Raw genomic sequence first — 23,001 nt, 5'->3', positions numbered from 1 at the left:
TAAAGTTAATTATGAATGTAAAACCAAAAGTTGACAAAAACACTCAAAAATAGCCAAGACTCCAGAGGGTTAATGTCAATGACCCATCTCAGTATGAGAGACTCACCCGCCTATTGAACACCATGACCTATCAGCTGGGAACCCAAAAAAGACTACCTGACTTCTGTGGAATGGTGGAGGAGAACTGAGAACCAGCACCTGCCTGAGCTGGGACTGTGCGCCGCCCTCTCTGAGCCATGTGCTTCTAAAGGATTTACTTTTGTCAAAGGAATAAGGGCCAGTTTGGCCAACAGTCCAGTTCCTCACACGTGGTTTGAGTGTGAATGTTTGCAGTCATGTACATGATGCTGACACAGAGCAGTGTGCACAGATACTGTATGGTACCAACCTCCACCCTCACGTGGTCAACTGTTGTTGTGAAATATCTCACCTGGCATTGTGGAAAGATGGTGGCTATCGGAACAACCTGGTGAATTCCCGGATGGCCCAGCACACCTGCTTACACTCCTCAGCACTAAGAAGAAAAATCATTTAAACCTGCAGACTGTTTTTCTCCACACCAGGTTCTTGAGTGCAACAATTCAGTTTTCCATCACAAACCAAAATGCAGAATTTTATTTTAGAATATCAGAATTTTTATGTGCACCACTGCAAGAGGCAGCACCCTTTGCAGATCATCACAAGCTAACACAGGACACAGCTCCAGGCTGCTGTAGGTTTCTTCCTGCTCAGTTACGGACAGGACAGACAGACGGGAGCCGTTCTCACCTGGTGACCTGCTTGTGGAAGTCGGTCAGCTGCTTGTGCGTAACCGTCACCGCTCCGCCCGTCGTCTCTTTGGGAAGACCCTTCAGAGCATTTTCCAGCCAGCGGCAGAAAATCTGTGGACAGACCTATGGGTCAGTTTAATGGTACAACAGCGCCCGCTGCTGGTACCACACTGAAGTGTGAGAGACTCACCGGCCTGTTGAACACCATGACCTCCCACAGGACCTCGGCCACATCTGGCAACGTGTACGCAGGTAAACAGAAGCAGCATGACTGCATAAGCTGGGTTACCAGCTGCTGCCCGTGCTGCTCCATGGCCTGGCAAATCAGCTGCTTTCTCACCTCAAAGTCCTCCTCATGCTGTAAACACAAAACAGCACTCCTGCTGGTGAGGAGGAAGAAGACAAGCTCAGCTCCCTGTGCAAGCAGTTATTCAGTAACACACACATCATTCACCACGCCCGTGTGGATCAGGTCTCGGACAAACTTCATCACGCTGCAGTTGGCGTCTCGATGGTCCAGTGAGGTGGCAGCGATGGCACACTGGATGATGTGAACAATGATGTTGCTCCCGAGCAAAGTGACCGGACTCCTCTGAACAAACCTGGATGGAGACAAAGGTCAAAACCTCAGTGGGCATCCTCAGCAAGTCTGTCAGGTCTGATTGGGTCACAGTTAGAGCCCGACTGACAGACAAAGGATTTTTAAGGACTACACCAATTTCAATATTTGGTCATTTTAAAATCAGATATGCTGACATTATATATACACAACCCCTGGCAAAAATGATGGAATCACCGGCCTCGGAGGATGTTCATTCAGTTGTTTAATTTTGTAGAAAAAAAGCAGATTGTGGCGGCCAGTAACGGTTACTTTTTTAGACCAAGCAGAGGGAAAAAATATGGAATCACTCAATTCTGAGGAAAAAATTATGGAATCATGAAAAACAAAAGAACGCTCCAACACATCACTAGTATTTTGTTGCACCACCTCTGGCTTTTATAACAGCTTGCAGTCTCTGAGGCATGGACTTAATGAGTGACAAACAGTACTCTTCATCAATCTGGCTCCAACTTTCTCTGATTGCTGTTGCCAGATCAGCTTTGCAGGTTGGAGCCTTGTCATGGACCATTTTCTTCAACTTCCACCAAAGATTTTCAATTGGATTAAGATCCGGACTATTTGCAGGCCATGACATTGACCCTATGTGTCTTTTTGCAAGGAATGTTTTCACAGTTTTTGCTCTATGGCAAGATGCATTATCATCTTAAAAAAAATGATTTCATCATCCCCAAACATCCTTTCAATTGATGGGATAAGAAAAGTGTCCAAAATATCAACGTAAACTTGTGCATTTATTGATGATGTAATGACAGCCATCTCCCCAGTGCCTTTACCTGACATGCAGCCCCATATCATCAATGACTGTGGAAATTTACATGTTCTCTTCAGACAGTCATCTTTATAAATCTCATTGGAACGCCACCAAACAAAAGTTCCAGCATCATCACCTTGCCCAATGCAGATTCGAGATTCATCACTGAATATGACTTTCATCCAGTCATCCACAGTCCACGATTGCTTTTCCTTAGCCCACTGTAACCTTGTTTTTTCTGTTTAGGTGTTAATGATGGCTTTCGTTTAGCTTTTCTGTATGTAAATCCCATTTCCTTTAGGCGGTTTCTTACAGTTCGGTCACAGACGTTGACTCCAGTTTCCTCCCATTTGCTCCTCATTTGTTTTGTTGTGCATTTTCGATTTTTGAGACATATTGCTTTAAGTTTTCTGTCTTGACGCTTTGATGTCTTCCTTGGTCTACCAGTATGTTTGCCTTTAACAACCTTCCCATGTTATTTGTATTTGGGCCAGAGTTTAAACAAAGGTGACTGTGAACAACCAACATCTTTTGCAACATTGTGTGATGATTTATCCTCTTTTAAAAGTTTGATAATCCTCTCCTTTGTTTCAATTGACATCTCTCGTGTTGGAGCCATGATTCATGTCAGTCCACTTGGTGCAACAGCTCTCCAAGGTGTGATCACTCCTTTTTAGATGCAGACTAACGAGCAGATCTGATTTGATGCAGGTGTTAGTTTTGGGGATGAAAATTTACAGGGTGATTCCATCATTTATTCCTCAGAATTGAGTGAGTCCATATTTTTTTCCCTCTGCTTGGTCTAAAAAAGTAACCGTTACTGACTGCCACAATTTTTTTTTCCTGATTTCTTATAGTGTTTCTTAAAGCCAGAAAGTTGCCATTTGAAATGACTTTAGTTTTGTGTCATGTCTGTGATCTGCTTTTTTTCATATATATATATACACACACGAGGTCTAACTATATGGATTTGAATCATGTGCGCTTGCATCAGACAAGCTTGAGCCTTCGTGCACATGCGTGAGTTTTTTTCACGCCTGTCGGTTGCGTGATTTGCCTGTGGGCAGGCTTTGAGTGAGCACTGGTCCACCCCCCTCATCTGATTTTTATTGTCAATGAAATGGCTGAAAGGCTGCCGCTTTGCTCCATGAATTTTTTTTCAGAAACTGTTAGAGACAGCCAGTTGGAAACCATTCGAAAGATTCAGATGGATTTCGGTGAAGATTCTGTCGGTATCACACGGATTAAGGACCACTAAAACTGGATTAAAAACAGCCCACGGCGGATGAGGGCGCACCGCGCCCCGAGCGGCCATCGACAGGCTGGAACAAGCAGATCACTTCCAAATTTAAGGCTCTGTTGATGCAGGACGTCATGTGACTAGCAGAGAAGTTTCAGAAGAGGTCGGGATCAGCACTTTATCGGCACATTCCACTGTTAAAGGAGATTTTGTAATGAAAGACGTGCGGATGGACTCGCGCGTTGCGACGCAGCCGCTAATGGCGCTGGACAAACAACACCTCCGTGTTGGAAGTCTCACAGGACAAGTTGGAACATGCACAGTTGTTAAACAATTTCTCAAATACTCACTTGACTGAAAAGCCACCGAAAGCCGTTTGAATCTTACGAATGGTTTCCAACATGGAGGTGTTTTTTTGTTGGCTCTGTGCCGACGCGCGAAATCCTCCGCACGTCTTTCATTACAAAATCTCCTGTAACAGTGGAATGTGCCGCAAAAGTGCTATGTCCAGCTCTCTTGCCATTTCTGTGGTAGTCACTCACACGATGTCCCGGATCAACACAGCGTTCAGTTTAGAAATGATCTGGTCGTTCTAGCCTGTCGATGGCCGCTTGGTGCGCCGCACACCCTCTGCCGCTGTGGGCCGTCTTTAAAAAGGTTTTAACACTCCTTAATCTGTGTGACGCCGACAGAATCTTCACCGAAATCCATCTGAATCTTTCAAATGGTTTCCAACTGGCTGTCTCTAACAGTTTCTGAAAAAAATTCATGGAGCAAAGCGGCAGCCTCTCAGCCATTTCACTGACAATAAAAATCCAACGAGGGGGGTGGACCAGTGTTCACTCAAAGCCTGCCCACAGGCGAATGACGCAACCGACAGGCGTGAAAAAACTCACGCATGCGTATGAAGGTTCAAGCTTGTCTGATGCAATCACACGTGATTCAAATCCATATGGTTTTTGAAAAAAATAAAAAGGTCGGCTAGTTTTCTCACAGACCTCGTATATATATATATATATATATATATATATATATATATATATATATACACATATATATATATATATATACTCAACAAAAATATAAACGCAACACTTTTGGTTTTGCTCCCATTTTGTATGAGATGAACTCAAAGATCTAAAACTTTTTCCACATACACAATATCACCATTTCCCTCAAATATTGTTCACAAACCAGTCTAAATCTGTGATAGTGAGCACTTCTCCTTTGCTGAGATAATCCATCCCACCTCACAGGTGTGCCATATCAAGATGCTGATTAGACACCATGATTAGTGCACAGGTGTGCCTTAGACTGCCCACAATAAAAGGCCACTCTGAAAGGTGCAGTTTTGTTTTATTGGGGGGGGATACCAGTCAGTATCTGGTGTGACCATCATTTGCCTCATGCAGTGCAACACATCTCCTTCACATAGAGTTGATCAGGTTATCAATTGTGGCCTGTGGAATGTTGGTCCACTCCTCTTCAATGGCTGTGCAAAGTTGCTGGATATTGGCAGGAACTGGTACACGCTGTCGTATACGCCGGTCCAGAGCATCCCAAACATGCTCAATGGGTGACATGTCCTGCGAGTATGCTGGCCATGCAAGAACTGGGACATTTTCAGCTTCCAAGAATTGTGTACAGATCCTTGCAACATGGGGCCGTGCATTATCCTGCTGCAACATGAGGTGATGTTCTTGGATGTATGGCACAACAATGGGCCTCAGGATCTCGTCACGGTATCTCTGTGCATTCAAAATGCCATCAATAAAATGCACCTGTGTTCTTCGTCCATAACAGTCGCCTGCCCATACCATAACCCCACCGCCACCATGGGCCACTCGATCCACAACATTGACATCAGAAAACCGCTCACCCACACGACGCCACACACGCTGTCTGCCATCTGCCCTGGACAGTGTGAACCAGGATTCATCCGTGAAGAGAACACCTCTCCAACATGCCATACGCCAGCGAATGTGAGCATTTGCCCACTCAAGTCGGTTACGACGATGAACTGGAGTCAGGTCGAGACCCCGATGAGGACGACGAGCATGCAGATGAGCTTCCCTGAGACGGTTTCTGACAGTTTGTGCAGAAATTCTTTGGTTATGCAAACCGATTGTTTCAGCAGCTGTCCGAGTGGCTGGTCTCAGACGATCTTGGAGGTGAACATGCTGGATGTGGAGGTCCTGGGCTGGTGTGGTTACACGTGGTCTGAGGTTGTGAGGGCAGTCTAAGGCACACCTGTGCACTAATCATGGTGTCTAATCAGCATCTTGATGTGGCACACCTGTGAGGTGGGATGGATTATCTCAGCAAAGGAGAAGTGCTCACTATCACAGATTTAGACTGGTTTGTGAACAATATTTGAGGGAAATGGTGATATTGTGTATGTGGAAAAAGTTTTAGATCTTTGAGTTCATCTCATACAAAATGGGAGCAAAACCAAAAGTGTTGCGTATATATATATATATATATATATATATATATATATATATATATATTAGGGTGGTTCAAAAAAATAAAAGTTGGAAATTCATTACTCTCACCCCTTCATTTTATGATGCTTTGGGAAAAAAGAAAGCCTGCCAAATATTTTTGTCATACATTAATATTTAGAGGTAGCACATCAAAGCTGAAGGTTGTAAATATATCAGTTATCGCTGCCTGAGTGCCCGTGCAATAGGTTATCCATTATCCAGTATCTAATCACATCACTTATAAAGAGGATAGAAGTTAACCACCTGAGTGTAACTAAAGTATAATTTTATATTCAATTTAAAACTATACCTGGGTTTAAATATTTCTCACAAACAACATACTTTCAAAAATGTTATTTTAGGCTACAAGCTGAAAATTCTGCTTCAATTCACAGCTTCTTTTCTTTCAGATCTTTGGTGATGGTGAATCTAACATGAGATAAATGTAAAAAGAGACACTTGCTGACTTAACATGTTTAACCATTAACTGGAAACTTCAGTAAAACATGTCAGCTACTAGAAGTAGAACATTTGTATACCTTATTGGTTCCACCGACTGAAATAAAGGGAAACAAATTGCCCTCAAATGGGCAAATACTCAAGGTATTTTTCTTCAAACACACTGATTTGAAGAAAACTGTCCATGATGCTGCTGTAACCTCTATAGACATGGCAATTCCTTTTTGGGAGAGAGCTAGAATCCCACTGAGGGCAAAGCAGCATCTGATCACAAAGTTAGAAAAGGGGTTCGGAAAATGGAAAACATTGAAAAAGACCAAGAATCGCAATACAGACAAGCAGAAGAAAGATGAAACAGTGTTTTGTGAATCTTTGGAGGACTTGTTTGACATGGCACATCAGGATGTCCTAACAATGATAAAGTTTGAAGATGACAGACAGTTCCTACTTGCTCAGCGAGAGAAAGGTAGAAGGGGCTGCATGACAGGCATAGATAAAATACAAACTGCCAAAAAACAAAGAGCAGAAAAAAGGAAAGCTGCAGAAGCAAAATACAAAGAGAAACTGGAGGAGCCTGGACCATCTAATGTCTCACTACCTGACACTGTCTCCAGCCAGAGTGAAGAGAACACAGAAAGTCCAGATGAAGAATTTGTTATGCCAGTGCCACAAAAAGCCAGTAAAATTAAAGCTGTTGTAACACCAAGACTTGCAGCAGCATTGGATAGGACCAAAACAACAGACAGAAGTGCCACCTATATTCTGACTGAAACGGCAGCAAGTCTTGGTCATGATGCAAGCAACTTAAATATCATTATCATGTAAATTATGTTACACAGCTGTATAATTGGTTCTTGTGCTGATTCATACATTTTTGGATATTAAGTACTGCAAGGCATAAAGAATATTATTGTTTGGAGCTAGATCAAAATATATGTGGAAATATATAAAGCATAGACTTATTTAAATTTATCAATAATGAAACAGTATTTCATCAATAAAATGAAAATGCAATGTTTGATTGTTACAAAATCTTCGCTACCCCAGTATGTAGGTATTGTAGGAGCATGATACATGTACGAGAAGAACTGCATCTCGCAATTCATGTTTTAGTGTTAACTATTTTATGGGATATGAAAAGATTTGATTTTCCAATGTATTGCCATAATTTCTGTCCTGACATATCAATATTAAACTGACAGAAATAATTTGGAAATATCTGGAAATGACCATACTATATGACAAAGTTATTGCCAGCAAAATCTTTAAGGGCTGTGTGCTACCAGTAAAAATTATTAGAGTTTTATGAAATTGTACATGATGTGTTTTTATGTTAGGTACAACAAATTTAGAGGGTGAGACTAGAAGTTTAAAAAAAAAAAAAAAATTTGACCATTTTTATGGACCACCCTAATATATATATACCCCCTTTTTTTTTTTTTTTTTTTTTTTTTTTTTTTAACACAGAAACGCAAACAAATACTTTCCTAACATGCATTTTTAATGTTATCACAGTGAGGACACATTAAAGGACACAATGCAGTTTGAAATTAAACGTGTTATTGACAGTGCCGGGGGGGTAACTGCACTAAATAATAGCGCCTCAGTGCCTGAAGTAAGGGGCCATTTTCTCCATATCACAGGCTCTTCATCAATGGGCTGGTGTGAGGTGGAATAAAATAATTCAAGATTTGTAAAGGTTTTTTTTTTTATCTATTGTAAGAGCCACAACTTGAGCAAATCTTCAGCAGGTGAGTTTTAAAAAAAGGACTTATAAAACAGAAATGTCTAACTTCTGACAAGTTTCTTCCTTTATGCATTCAGTATTAGATTGTGCCTCCTTTTGAATGAATTCCTGCATCAGTGGGGTGTGGAGGTGATCAACCTGTGGACCTGCTGAGGGGTTCTGGAAGTCCATCTTACTTTGATAGCAGTCTCTCTAATCTTCCTCTTGACAATACCCCTTAAAGAATCTATGAGGGCAATCAAGTACAGTAACACCTAGTTAGGTACTACTAGTATCTAATCAGGTACTAGTAGGAAAAGGAAATCAGCATTTCCGTAAGGTTTGTCAGCAGATGGACGCAAGAAGTGCTCTAAATTCTGCTGGCAGAGCACTGCATTGACTTTGGACTTGATAAAAAACAGTGGACCAACTCCAGCAGATGACAGAGTGCCAAATCATCACAGAGTGTGTAAACTTCACAATGGACCTCAAGCAGCTTGGATTCTGTGCCTCTCCACTCCTCTTCCAGACTCTGGGACCTTCATTTCCTAATCAATCAATCAATCAATCAATCAATCAATCAATCAATCAATTTTTTTTTTATATAGCGCCAAATCACAACAAACAGTTGCCCCAAGGGTTAGGGTTAGGGTTGCGCTTTATATTGTAAGGCAAGGCCATAAAATAATTATGTAAAACCCCAACAGTCAAAACGACCCCCTGTGAGCAAGCACTTGGCTACAGTGGGAAGGAAAAACTTCCTTTTAACAGGAAGAAACCTCCAGCAGAACCAGGCTCAGGGAGGGGCAGTCTTCTGCTGGGACTGGTTGGGGCTGAGGGAGAGAACCAGGAAAAAGACATGCTGTGGAGGGGAGCAGAGATCGATCACTAATGATTAAATGCAGAGTGGTGCATACAGAGCAAAAAGAGAAAGAAACAGTGCATCATGGGAACCCCCCAGCAGTCTACGTCTATAGCAGCATAACTAAGGGATGGTTCAGGGTCACCTGATCCAACCCTAACTATAAGCTTTAGCAAAAAGGAAAGTTTGAAGCCTAATCTTAAAAGTAGAGAGGATGTCTGTCTCCCTGATCTGAATTGGGAGCTGATTCCACAGGAGAGGAGCCTGAAAGCTGAAGGCTCTGCCTCCCATTCTACTCTTACAAACCCTAGGAACTATAAGTAAGCCTGCAGTCTGAGAGCGAAGCGCTCTATTGGGGTGATATGGTACTACGAGGTCCCTAAGATAAGATGGGACCTGATTATTCAAAACCTTATAAGTAAGAAGAAGAATTTTAAATTCTATTCTAGAATTAACAGGAAGCCAATGAAGAGAGGCCAATATGGGTGAGATATGCTCTCTCCTTCTAGTCCCCGTTAGTACTCTAGCTGCAGCATTTTGAATTAACTGAAGGCTTTTTAGGGAACTTTTAGGACAACCTGATAATAATGAATTACAATAGTCCAGCCTAGAGGAAATAAATACATGAATTAGTTTTTCAGCATCACTCTGAGACAAGACCTTTCTAATTTTAGAGATATTGCGTAAATGCAAAAAAGCAGTCCTACATATTTGTTTAATATGCACTTTGAATGACATATCCTGATCAAAAATGACTCCAAGATTTCTCACAGTATTACTAGAGGTCAGGGTAATGCCATCCAGAGTAAGGATCTGGTTAGACACCATGTTTCTAAGATTTGTGGGGCCAAGTACAATAACTTCAGTTTTATCTGAGTTTAAAAGCAGGAAATTAGAGGTCATCCATGTCTTTATGTCTGTAAGACAATCCTGCAGTTTAGCTAATTGGTGTGTGTCCTCTGGCTTCATGGATAGATAAAGCTGGGTATCATCTGCGTAACAATGAAAATTTAAGCAATGCCGTCTAATAATACTGCCTAAGGGAAGCATGTATAAAGTGAATAAAATTGGTCCTAGCACAGAACCTTGTGGAACTCCATAATTAACCTTAGTCTGTGAAGAAGATTCCCCATTTACATGAACAAATTGTAATCTATTAGACAAATATGATTCAAACCACCGCAGCGCAGTGCCTTTAATACCTATGGCATGCTCTAATCTCTGTAATAAAATTTTATGGTCAACAGTATCAAAAGCAGCACTGAGGTCTAACAGAACAAGCACAGAGATGAGTCCACTGTCCGAGGCCATAAGAAGATCATTTGTAACCTTCACTAATGCTGTTTCTGTACTATGATGAATTCTAAAACCTGACTGAAACTCTTCAAATAGACCATTCCTCTGCAGATGATCAGTTAGCTGTTTTACAACTACCCTTTCAAGAATTTCTGAGAGAAAAGGAAGGTTGGAGATTGGCCTATAATTAGCTAAGATAGCTGAGTCAAGTGATGGCTTTTTAAGTAATGGTTTAATTACTGCCAACTTAAAGGCCTGTGGTACATAACCAACTAACAAAGATAGATTGATCATATTTAAGATCGAAGCATTAAATAATGGTAGGGCTTCCTTGAGCAGCCTGGTAGGAATGGGGTCTAATAAACATGTTGATGGTTTGGATGAAGTAACTAATGAAAATAACTCAGACAGAACAATCGGAGAGAAAGAGTCTAACCAAATACCGGCATCACTGAAAGCAGCCAAAGATAACGATACGTCTTTGGGATGGTTATGAGTAATTTTTTCTCTAATAGTTAAAATGTTGTTAGCAAAGAAAGTCATGAAGTCATTACTAGTTAAAGTTAATGGAATACTCAGCTCAGCTAATGAAATGCTAAATTGAGTTGAAGAGAGGACTTTGGACTATTGAGAAACAGACTAGTTGTTTTTCTCCTTAGTCTAGGTAAGATGTTTCTGGCATTGTCTCTGGTTCAGGAGTGACTTGGCACCAGGAACACAACTCACACAGTCCATTTCCTGAACACGTGTGTCCCTGGTGGCTCTTGATGCACCGACTCCAGCCTCAGTCTGCTCCTTGTGAAGCTCCTCCAAGTTCTGGAATTGCCTTTGCTTGATCTTCTCAAAGTTGTGGTCGTCCCTGTTGCTTGTGCATCTTTTCCAGAGCAAACTTTCCCCTCCAGTCTTTCCATGACTATGATTTGATCCAGAACTCTGAACAGCCAGAGCTTTCAGCAGTGACCTTCTGTGTCTTAACCTCCCTGTGGACAGTGTCCCTGAGTGTCTTCTGGACAATTGTCAAGTCAGCAGTTTTCCCTGTGATTGTGGTTGTGTGTACTGAACCAGATTTGAGACATTCATGGTTTTCATGCTGCATAAATAGTGACTTTTGAGATATCTTTTTCTATTTTTTTGGAGCTGTAGGCCACAGTGATAATTAAAATTAAAAGTGACATTTTACCCCGCGAGCTGATCCTGAATGAGTGGTTGGAGATGTATGTATGAAACATTTTAGTTTCTATGTACTAAAACTACAATATGTAAAATTTTGCTCTCTGAAATATCTGACAAAAAATACAGACCTTTTTCAGGGTATCCTAATTTTTGGGGATACACCTGTAAATGTCTCTTTTACAGAACGTTTTGGAATTGGACCACATCTCTTGTCATTTGTACTGGATGAAGTTACCTTACAGTGCGTAAAGTGTTTCTTTGATGTGTCGAGCCAGACCACCTTCAATGTTTGGTTCATTTCATGTTTGACTTTTGCACAAATGACGGCATCTCATAAAATCTCTCTGTACAGATTTAAAATCATCGTAGGTGGCGTCGCTATTCGGCGAACTTCCCATTTGGGAAACCTTTCACTCATTCATGTAGTCGGTGAGTTTGTCATCAGCTCGGTGACGTGGTGCGAGGCTGCCCGCGGCAGAGAAACAGAATAAGGCAACAAGGCTTCAGTACACCTGTGGAGCGTTAAAACATTCGGGTTAATATTTTGGAATGAGAAGGTGAGTTCTCATGTCCTTAATAGTTGATGTTGCGTCCCGTAGTTCATCTTCCATCTCTCCATTTCATTTGAATAGTCTTCCATCAGACGTTATTAAGGCAGATACTGTTCATGTGTGAGAAGCTCATATCACAGTCACACGGCTGCTGATCCGATCCCTGAGCTGCATGAGAAACGCGTGGATCAGCACAGAGACTCAGGCGAACCCAATAACTGATGGGACCCTCACCAGTCTGAAGAACCACAACAAACCTTCCTGGCTTTCTCTCATTTTGTTTGCTGCAGTTTTGTTTGAGTTTCATGTTAAAAACATGTAAATGTAGGTATCACATTACAAACCAGCACGTTAAAAAACAAACAAACAAACAAAGACAGCGCCGGGGTGAGCGGCCCAAACCTGGTGGCGAGTCTGAAGAGGTCGTCCACTGTGTCAGGGTGGTTCCTCAGGCCGTTGGGCTGTTCCAGCAGCTGGAAGGTGGGCATGCACAGAGCCTGAAGACAGACAGCTGGATGACACAGAGTGCCACGGTCCGTGCGCGCTGTGGCACCGGTTTGACTGCTGTGACTGCTCTTACCTGCAGCATGTCCAGCAGACCCTGCTGGCAGCCCTCCTCCATGCCGTACTCATCCACCAAGATGCTCCCAAGGTACAGGAAACAGGAGTGAGGATAGACCTGGTACACACTCACCATCTGCAGTCACCAACAGGGTCCGTAAGTATTTGGACAGGGCTCTTACAGCTTCATGGTGACACACAGGAGGATTTTTGTACAAGAAAACAGCCAACTGGGGCTCCAGTCTCCTGCGTGCCTTCTGACAAACTGGAGCTGACATTTTAAATGTCTCTTACCTGAATGTGACATTTTTAAATTCAAGCCCAAAGTCAACATGAGAAGGCCAGTTGTTATGTGTCGGACGCAGCTCGGAGAACCGACCAGCGTTTGAAGGACCCAGTATGAAATAAGCAGAGCACGGTACAAAGGCTAACTGAATTTAATACATAACAGTGATGTGATACAAAAACAACAAAAGAGTGTGCGGTCTGGCGTGGTGGTGATACGGTGCGCTCCCAGCAGCGCTAACGGTCCGGAGCCAGAAGCCGTTCGGACCCAAGGACCCCGCCGACACCCCCCAGGTGGCCGCAACAAACCGAGTCTGTGAAAGAAGGAACCATTATGTGAGTCCACACTCTACACACAGAGAGACCACTCAAAGGTATACATAAACAGCAAACACTTCCTGGCTTAATTACTAATCAGCTTCCCAACCTGCAGGCATGGAACATCCAGTTCACAAAACTCCACTGCAGTGGAAGCCGATACATGACTAACGTACAGCTCAATATAATAAGGTGTGAGGGACACCACATTTACTGACTGTATAAACGTTAGTCACAAAATCTAACGTACCTCAGGAAGTGTGCTGACGAGCGTGAGACCTCACCCCCTCCTCTTTCACAGACCGTGCATCAAACCCTGGACGTTCTCTGCATCCACTGATGATGAGATGGCTCCCGAGACGACGATCTCACCCGTCTGGTCACAAGGTCGAGTCTCTGGCAAATACACACTGTATACTCCAGTCTTAAATGCCACCATGTTCCAATCCATATAGATGCACCTCAGCTGTGAGTCCTGACGAGCCGCAGGTGATCAGGGTGAGGTCCTGATAACCTCAGCAACACAGCCACTCAGTCCCAAATGCAAGCCAGCTGGAAGGAAAAACAAAAGACAGAAACAAAAAGGCAGCCAGGCCCCCCAGCCATACAACAGCCAGTTTCATGTTAACTCTTTTGTGGTTGGAGCCCCAGCACAGTATAAGGGTTACCCCCAGCAGGGCCAGGCACTTGACACCAGAAGGGAGAGCTGCTCGGATCACCTCCCCACCTCATCGGCTGTAGTGACCAATAGTAACCAATTCCATGTTTATTTACTTTAAGACTCAAAATGTTGTTGATAACAAAATTGTAAAATAGAAATGGCATCAAAAAAGTATTGTTCAGGAACCGGTATCGAAGTGAAGGTATCGGTATTGGTACCGGTATCGAAAATTTTTGATTGATACCCAGCCCTACATCAGAGACGTTTCCAAACAATTTCACAAATACAAACATCTTGAAATCAGACCAGACTAAATCCGACACGGGCCAGGAAAACAAAAACAATCCAGAAAAGTCCACCATGGAAGTAAATACCCGGATTTCCAGGAATTCACTGTGTAATTTAAGATATTGGCAAGAAGAATGGGGCACCCCCACCCCTCCAGGAAGTACATTAAACCAACCTTTGAGGTTCCTTAGGCCACTGTTGCTCAAGGGAGAACATGAGTAGTAGTTTTGGTTCCAAAGACCAGGATTTGGAAAACACTGATTTAGACAACCAGATGAACAGATGACCCAAACACTCTCATATTTAAATATTAAATATGAGAGCAAATATTTTGAGTTTCAAACCAATCCATGAATATATATTGACCTAAAACTTTTATCCTCATAAATATTCTCATGGAATATTTCTGAATATGAAGTCCTCCATGTTATTTTATCCTCTGAGCTCACACAGCGTGGTTCGCTTCCCTTTTACCCTGAATACCAGCGTCTCTTAAGGTGAAAAATCGCTCGTCTCAGAAACCCACTGTGATGCCAATGCAATACCTTTTCATGCAACCAATCAGACACAGGAAAACCTGCCACTCTCACAGCAGAAGCTTGGTTCTCCCGGCGTTCCTAAAGGTTTTTCCAGACAAGTCCTAATCCAGACCTATTCTGCTTAACTTCTGAGATAAGCTGGGACGAGGTGTGCACAGACGGAGCTACATGATGAATTTTTTATTTATTATTATTTGGGCAGCATGGTGGATTAGTGGTTAGCACTGCTGCCTCACAGCAGAAGGTCATGGGTTCGGTTCCCACTTGTGGCCTTTCTGTGTGGAGTTTGCATGTTCTCTTTTGGGGAGGCGATGGTCTAGTGGTTTAGTGTTGGGCTTGAGACCAGAGGATCCTCAGTTCAAATCCCAGCCTGACTGGAAAATCACTAAGGGCCCTTGGGCAAGGTCCTTAATCCCTTAGTTGCTCCCGGTGTGTAGTGGGCACCCTGGATGGCAGCAGCCTGACATCGGTGTGAATGTGAGGCATAATTGTCGTAAAGCGCTTTGGAGCGTCTGATGCAGATGGAAAAGCGCGATATAAATGCAGTCCATTTATTTCTCCCCATGTCTGTGTGGGTTTCTCCGGCTTCCTCCCTCATCCAAAGACATGCAGGTGAGGTGGACTGGAAACTTTATAATTGTCCAGGTCTCCCTTGCAAAAGACGTCTCGATCTCAAAAGGACTAACCTGGTTAAATAAAAACACGTTTTATGAGCATTTACCACTGGCAACTATTAATGTGCACAAAGTCATCAAGTGTGGGAAAAGGTTTTATCTTGTGCACACACAGTAGCATTTAGAGTGCTGAGTAAAACAGGATAGCTTGATATTTATTTCTGTCTTGGGCAGCATGGTGCCTTAGTGGTTAGCACTGTTGCTTCACAGAGAGAAGGTCATGGGTTCAATTCCCGCCTGTGGCCTTTCTGTGTGGAGTTTGCATGTTTTCCCCATGTTGGTGTGGGTTTCCTCCGGGTGTTCCGGCTTCCTCCCACATCCAAAGACATGCGGGTTAGGTGGACTGGAATCTTTAAATTGTCCGTAGGTGTGCGAGTGAATGTGTTTGTTTGTCTGTTTGTGGCCCTGTGACAGACTGGCGTCCTGTCCTGGGTGAAACCCGCCTCGCGCTCTATGACTGCTGGGATAGGCTCCAGCCCCCTGCGACCCTTGATTGGACTAAGTGGTTGAAAATGAGTGCATTTCTGTCTCACTTGAGTAGATGGGAAAATTTGTTCAGGTCCTGCTGACTTTTGGCTGCATGGGGAGGAGCATGGCAACGTGCATGCTGTTATTTCTCCTGCGTTACCATGGTACAGGCACCATCATGGAGACACTGACCTGAGTAACCAGCGGCTGCAGCAGTGACGCAGATCCTTTACCGACACATCGCACAGCAAATCGAAGGCAGCGGCAGCAACGCTCCACAATTCGGTTATCAGCCTGGTGCGTATTCAAAGTCTGTGAGAGGACAGGCCAAATCTGCAAAACGCGTACGGAAGGAGTTAATGAGGAATAAACTAGTTACTATGGGTAAATGTCAAACAACATATCCTGAGTAAACCTGCTTACTTCCTGGATGACTTTCTGACAGGGGTGTGTTTGTCCGTTCTCCACCTCCGGGTTCGTGTGCCTTCACAAAAAAACAACAAATATAAATATATATAAAAAGCTCACAATCATGCTCTCAAATGTTATCGTGTATAAACCAACAGATTTATTCTTACCGGAAAATGACAGCCAGTCTGTCGAGCCACACTGTGGGATCAGCCGCCTTCCCACCGGACGGTTCGTCCACCAGCAGCTACAACCAGACAGACAGACAGGACCATCTGTAAGCTTTGATTTTACTTCAACCTCATTTCACATTTACTGACTTCCTGGCCAGACCAGCCTCTGTGATTCTGAACTTCAGTCCCTTCATGTCATACTTCATCTGCAATACACACACACACACACACACACACACACACACACACCCCCAGTGGGGCTGTAAGTGCTGCGAGTGCTCCACCAGCAGAATGTTCACAATCTGCTTAATTTGTGTTGATTCAAAGCATCGAAGCATCCTTTGAAGATTAGAGCACGTTCTGATCTTTGCTTCGGCTTTTGTGTTGTGTGACGTTCACTGAAGCACACAGAAAAAAACGTGACAAGCAGCTGGAACATGGAAGTGCAAGAATTGTTCAGGGCATGGCAGGCGTGAGAGTGGCACACAGAACAAAATCAGATGTATTAGCTGGCAGCTTCACAGGGCTCCCACGGCGACTAAAGCAGCCTCCGTCATTAAGGAACAGAGTGCTGCGATTTATCTACATCCTGTGATTATAACAGGGTTTAAGGGCCCACAGAAAAGCAGCCCAGGGGCACGCGGCCACCTTCATCAGCTCCTGATCACAAAGTGAACCAATAAAAATGTCCGACACAACCTGATCAAAAACCCAGCCCATGCAAGTATTGAACAGTGTAGAATCCAGAATACATCCCAGAGGAACACCAGTTTTCCACAGAAGGAAAAAAAAATCCACGCTAAGAACTTTTGTCTCTGCTCTGCACATCACTCAGTATCTGTACACAGGCTTGTTATAATCACTCCTTTACAGATCGGGACAAGACGCACATTATTCCGGTACACACGGAAGACACCCTTCTCCCAGAATCAAAACAAAGACTGTTTGCAATGCCAGGAGAACCACACCTTCACCTTCCTGGAGGAACGCAGCTCCAGAGCCATAGGACCCTGGAGCTTCGCCTAGTCTGCCGAGTAGCAGAGCCTGAAGGTAAGCTGGCTCTGGAGCAAACCAGGTGGTTATGAGGAGGGTTTGGTTGGCACACATCCAGGGAAACCTCTGCCCATACAAGATATTCTACCTATCGTTCAGGTCATGGTGGATGCGGACTGACTTACTTCTCCGGCTGGTTAATGGATTATGGACCATGGAAGCTGCACAGGAGTGGAGCTTGCCTGTTTCTTTGTCTTAGCTCCCTCAAGTGGTCCTCGGCCACATTCATTCATTCATTTCCTTTATTTACCCAGGTAAAAAAACTCATTGAGATTGACATCTCTTTTCCAAGAGTGACCTGGCCAAGACAGCAGATGTAGCGTATTATACAGCTGCACAGCTGTCATCGAGTCTGTGAACCGTCTGTCCTACCTGATCTGATGTGGGGGACGACTGCCTCTGTGTTTTGGTTTGTCTGTTTCTGTTGTGCTACTAGTGGGGCTCTTAAGCTCTGATTATCATAAGAATTGTGCACAAAATGAAAGAAGCACAAAACTTTCAGGGTTTGCTCTTGATGACATAAGCTTTGATTTAAGATGAGGAGGCATTCGCAGTTTGACCCCTGGGGTCAGCTAGAGCTCATTGACCTCTAGGATATGAAATTTCTATGTATGAAATTAGACATTGATGTGTCTTAGGATCTAAATGTGATGAAAATGTGAACAAAATGTGTATTTCCATGTTTCATGTGTCATCATGAATGTTGTTTTCTAAACATCAGACTCGAACTCATAAGAAGGTTTACAGCTTGGTGTGTCCACAACGTGTGTCATCATGAATGTTGTTTTCTAAACATCAGACTCGAACTCATAAGAAGGTTTACAGCTTGGTGTGTCCACAACGTGTGTCATCATGAATGTTGTTTTCTAAACATAATTTGAGAGGAGAGCGTAGGATGATTGACAGCCATCAACTCACCCGTCTCCCATTTTCCAGGAGATATAAACCCGCCAGCTCATCGTCACTTCATGCACGGTGGCGCCACAAATTATCCCTCCCCTCATCCTCCATTTCACTAGTGGTTCTACTCTTATATACATAGGGGGTGAAGGTGGACACCGTTCTCTATGATCTCCACTTCAATCCTTCCAAGTTACCAAATCAAACACTCGCTTATATCACATCAAACAGTCATACGGGCGAACTAGTAGAACTAGTGAACGTTTTAGTCACTGCAGTCACCAGAACATGTGCAAAGTGCTGTGCATCTTAATGCTACCTTTTTACATTCACAGCGCCCAACACAGCCCTTTTTGCAACCACAGTACACAAGTTCATACCAAGCCTGTGATGCCTCAGAGAGGATCGTCCAAAGTGGCGACCAACAAACATCAGTGTCAATCCATCCACAGTCTGAGGGACTGGGCAAATGTGGTTGAGGAACCAAGGCAAGATTCCATACGTTAGCTTGGTGTGTGTGTGTGTGTGTATGTTGTCATTTCAGCTGCTCCCGTCTCGGGACGGGGTCGCCACAGCGGATACAGCCAGATCCGCACTGGTAACTGGCACAAGTTTTACACTGGATGCCTTTCCTGAAGCAACTCCAGTTTCACCCGGAGAAACACACACAGCTACTGGTGTTCTAAAGAGGTCTGCCATCCAAGTACTAACCAGATGCTGCACTGCAAGCACCTTGGGCGACTGTTTGTTGTGATTTGGCGCTATATAAATAAAATTGATTTGATTTGATTTGCTTAGCTTCTGAGATCTGATGGGATCAGACCAACACAGAGCAGACCAGCTGTTCCATATGTTAGCTTGGTACATTGCTCTTTTGATGGGTTGTCTCAAAGCATCTTGTGCAGGGGGATGTTTTCCAGTGATCTTGACCTCTGGGTGAAAAGATGCTTTCTTGCCTCATTGACTTCTGAGCGTGCATGACTTTGATGACTTTGTCTCTTGGTGTGAGGAGTCTTTTCTGGAATTGAATGTGTCAAAAACTAAAGATATGATTATTGATTTTAGGAAGTCTACCTGTTTTCCATCACCAACTGTTATTAAAAATGTTGATGTTGAGATGGTGGAGAGCTATAAATATCTGGGTGTGGTCCTTGATAATAAACTTTGCTTTGAACCTCATGTTGATGTTATCTCCAAAAAGGTTCAGCAAAGATTGTTCTTTTTGAGAAAGATGAGAACCTTCCAGGTTTCTTCTAAGATGATGACTCTTTTATAGAAGTTTTACTGAATCAGTCTTGACTTTTTGTATTGTAGCTTGGTTTGGAAATTTGAATTGTTCAAATAAGAGTCATCTTGGCAGTCTTGTCAAAACTGCTGGAAAAATCTCAGGTAGTCAGCAGGCCGGGGTAATGTCCATTTATAACAGACAGGTCCTGAGAAAGGCTAATGCTGTTCTGGATTGTTCTAATCATCCACTGAAAAAAGAGTTTGAGCTTCTGCCCTCAGGCCGTCGTTTTAGGGCTCCTATGAGGAGGACTAAAAGATTTCAGGTCTCGTTTATCCCTAGTGCAATTTTATTACTCAATGGCAATTAGCCTTTGATGTTGTTTATTTTGCACTACTATTGCTTATTTGCACATCCACATATTGCATTTTTGCAATACTTTTGTTTTTTGCATGGACTCTGGATTGAATATTTGACATTGTATGGGTATTGTTTTTATTGTTTATTTTATTATTATTATTAAGTTTTACTTTTATTACTAAGTTTAGTGATAAAAGTTATTTAGTTAGTTACTTTTATTATTATTAAGTTTATTCCTTTATTATGTTTGATTTTAGACTTTTAATTGGGTCTTATTTTCACTGTTGATATTGTTATCTTTGTGTACCTTGTCCTTTGTGTGCTCCTGCTGCAACATTAATTTCCCTTTACGGGACAATAAAGAAATTCTGATTCTGATTCTGCGCTCGTTCTGTCATAAATCAGTACAACAAAATGCTCAAGCTGAGATAAGGAAAGATCACGCAACTCTTGAGCCATCTGCAACATTTCATGGAATGCCTCTGTAACCTCCGGATAAACACGGCATGTATCTGTCAGGAAAGATGACTTTAAGCTTGCTTTCAGCTTGTTTTCATCTTGGAATATAATATGAGCCATTGAATTAATATACATGCTGTTGGATTAAACTGCACAGTTTCTGGTACCTTCCAGGAGTAAGTGAGGTCATACAGGACTTTTCCATTGCAAATGGGGAGGCCCACGGAATGAACTCGGTGGTGAAGACGATGGAATATGTCTAAGAATGATTCTAACATGACAAGTATGATCAAATGAAGTATTAATGTGTTAAAATTAAGAGTTGATTAGAAAAAGTATGTTACAAATAAGTGAAATGAATGATTATATGAGTTGTTTTTCATAAAGAGTGCAGAGTCAGAGAAAAAAGGAAGTGAAGAAGATGTTGCAAGCAGGGCAAGAAAAGCTGATGTTAAACAACTGATCAAATGATTAAGATGTTGGTAAAAATTAAATGAATAATAAGGAATGAAAATGTTTGTATATGATCATATGAATTGTTTTTATGTGAAAGAGAGTTGTAATGAAATGATTGAATATGATTGATGTGATTCTAAAGAAATGATTTAAAACAATGAATTCTCAGAAAAGCTGAAGTGTTAACAGAAAAAAGGAACTTGAGAAATAAGTTACTGGTAGGGGCTGCGGGGATTTCCAGTAAAGCGGAAGGAGAAGGGAGGAGGTTTTGAGTCAACAGTGTCCCCATGGTAACCAAGATCATCTGAGGACGACAAGAGTCAAGAACATATATAACCTGTTGAAACACCAGAAAACGGGGTTATTCTTCCAGGGAGAGGTGCTGTTGCCACTACTCCCCTGCTACGAGGAGATCACAAGACTTGACCATCTTGTGAGCAGCAACTGGAATCGTGGAGTGAGAGGATTGGAGCCATAAAAGATCATTTGAGAGATTTCAACTCCCACTCAGGCCGTCCAGTCACGGAGTAGCAGAACAATGGAGAATAACCACTGGCCTTAAGTCTGAGTGGGGAATGTTCCAACGATTTCTCTCTCAAGGAACATCACCGCATACCAGAATGGATTACATCAACTTTTGGTTGATTGAAGACGGAATAAATTCTTATGTGGATTAACTTCCTGAAGGATTACAACATCACACAAGGATCATGGTCAGCTAACGATTAATAGCTGATGAAGAGGAAATCAAGTTCATCGAGCTGGGGACCCTAACCTCAAAAACCTCCTTCCCTCACTCCTAGAAAAAATTGTTAAGAAGTCAATCCAGTCCCAGTCAAAGTAAGATCAGTCAGAATGATTGAATTAAAAACAAAAATCTCTGCCAATCATTATTCTAATTATATTTGAATTACTATTGTGAAATTATCACCATATAATCTATGTTGATTATGTTATTGGCACTTGCAAAACCTGCAATAAATTTACAAGCATGCAGTTAAAGTGTTAAGGCTCGGACATTGGATTACTGATGCTTCTTAAGGTGTAAAAGTTAAAGTTTATTGGGTGTACAACATCAAAAAGGCTCTAAAAGGTTAGTCTGGTTTTTTAATGAAAATAACGCATCCTGGGGACTCGCTGTACGAGTCACTAAATTCAAAATCTAGCAACATTCCAAGAGCCCTGATCCATAAGAGGAGAGCTGCCGTTAACGGGCGTGGCCGGTTCGTATCCTGGTTCCTGAGAAGGCTATTCGACCGGGGTGCGAGATCAGCTTCAGCGGGGTGGACGTCCGGATGGAGGCAGTGAGCAGCTAGACGAATCTCCTCGCCACCAGCTTGAACAGCCTTTGTGCAGCCCTGCCGGGTAATACACGAAGGTCGGACCCCAGAGACGGAGAGCTGGTTTTTACACAAACACACTCATCGGAGGGTGAGCATGTGCCGTGTATCTAAAAAGCGGGATCTGACACGTGGCGCCCGAACAGGGACCTGACAAAGTGTAGTCGGGTCCGAGGAAGAATCCTGGCCAAAGGAGAGTCTTTGCCATTGGGTAGGTGGAAAGCCTCTGAATAGATCACCAAAGGAGACAGTGTTGTGGAGAGTGTCGGCTGATGGCCTGTATAGGTCCAGTAACGGCTTGAAACATTTCTGTCCTCCAGAGGTGTGAAAATTTGGAGGCAACCACCAGAAGGACGAAGTAAAGACAACAGGAGTAAGTATCCCAGGGAGCTGGGATCAAGGACGAGAAGCAGACGTGTCACTGCTGGATCGTCTGGACTGGGACGAGAAGCAGACGGGGATAGCCTGCTGGATCGTCACGAAATGACGAGGAAGGGAAGCAGGTGAGGGAGCCTGCTGGATCGAATCGTCAAGAAAGCAGGTATGAGAGTATACCGTGCAAAATGGTGATCTACAAGAGAGAAGAGAGAAGTGGATTTCCGGCCACACAGAGTGGTATTGTACGGACGAGGATATGATACTTGGGCAGAAACAGTTCAAAAATATGTCATAGATCAAAGTGTGGAAACTGATGAAGAATGTTTCAAAGAAGACATGGCAGAAACTATACACACATTAGGGATATATTATCCAGGTAAGCATAAGGAGGGGCAGATCCTGGCCGTTTTGGGGAGCCCACCAGTCCCAAAGGACAAAATGGGGACCAGAGAGTGGCTTGAATGGTGGTGCAAACTTCTCGGAGAAGAATGGAAAAGAGCACAAATCACTACCTTAATA

At 43.0% G+C, this 23,001-nt stretch overlaps 1 protein-coding gene across 1 annotated transcript in view; it reads right to left on the bottom strand.

Annotated features, from left to right (window-relative positions):
* Positions 1-429: 429 nt before the first annotated feature.
* tnpo3 (transportin 3) overlaps positions 430-23,001 on the bottom strand; it is a 101,077-nt gene continuing 78,505 nt past the window's right edge. The window contains exons 4-12 of the mRNA XM_034163468.1: positions 16,309-16,385; positions 16,154-16,214; positions 15,923-16,063; positions 12,517-12,633; positions 12,339-12,433; positions 1,216-1,372; positions 961-1,128; positions 769-881; positions 430-514 (exon numbers count right to left, since the gene is read on the bottom strand). Of these exons, the coding sequence (XP_034019359.1) occupies positions 454-514; positions 769-881; positions 961-1,128; positions 1,216-1,372; positions 12,339-12,433; positions 12,517-12,633; positions 15,923-16,063; positions 16,154-16,214; positions 16,309-16,385 (990 nt within the window). The 3' untranslated portion in view covers positions 430-453. The remainder of the gene's footprint in view (positions 515-768; positions 882-960; positions 1,129-1,215; positions 1,373-12,338; positions 12,434-12,516; positions 12,634-15,922; positions 16,064-16,153; positions 16,215-16,308; positions 16,386-23,001) is intronic.

This window comes from Thalassophryne amazonica, chromosome 22 (assembly GCF_902500255.1).
Source record: "Thalassophryne amazonica chromosome 22, fThaAma1.1, whole genome shotgun sequence".
NCBI lineage: Eukaryota > Metazoa > Chordata > Actinopteri > Batrachoidiformes > Batrachoididae > Thalassophryne > Thalassophryne amazonica.
This window is presented reverse-complemented; position numbering and strand designations above follow the sequence as displayed.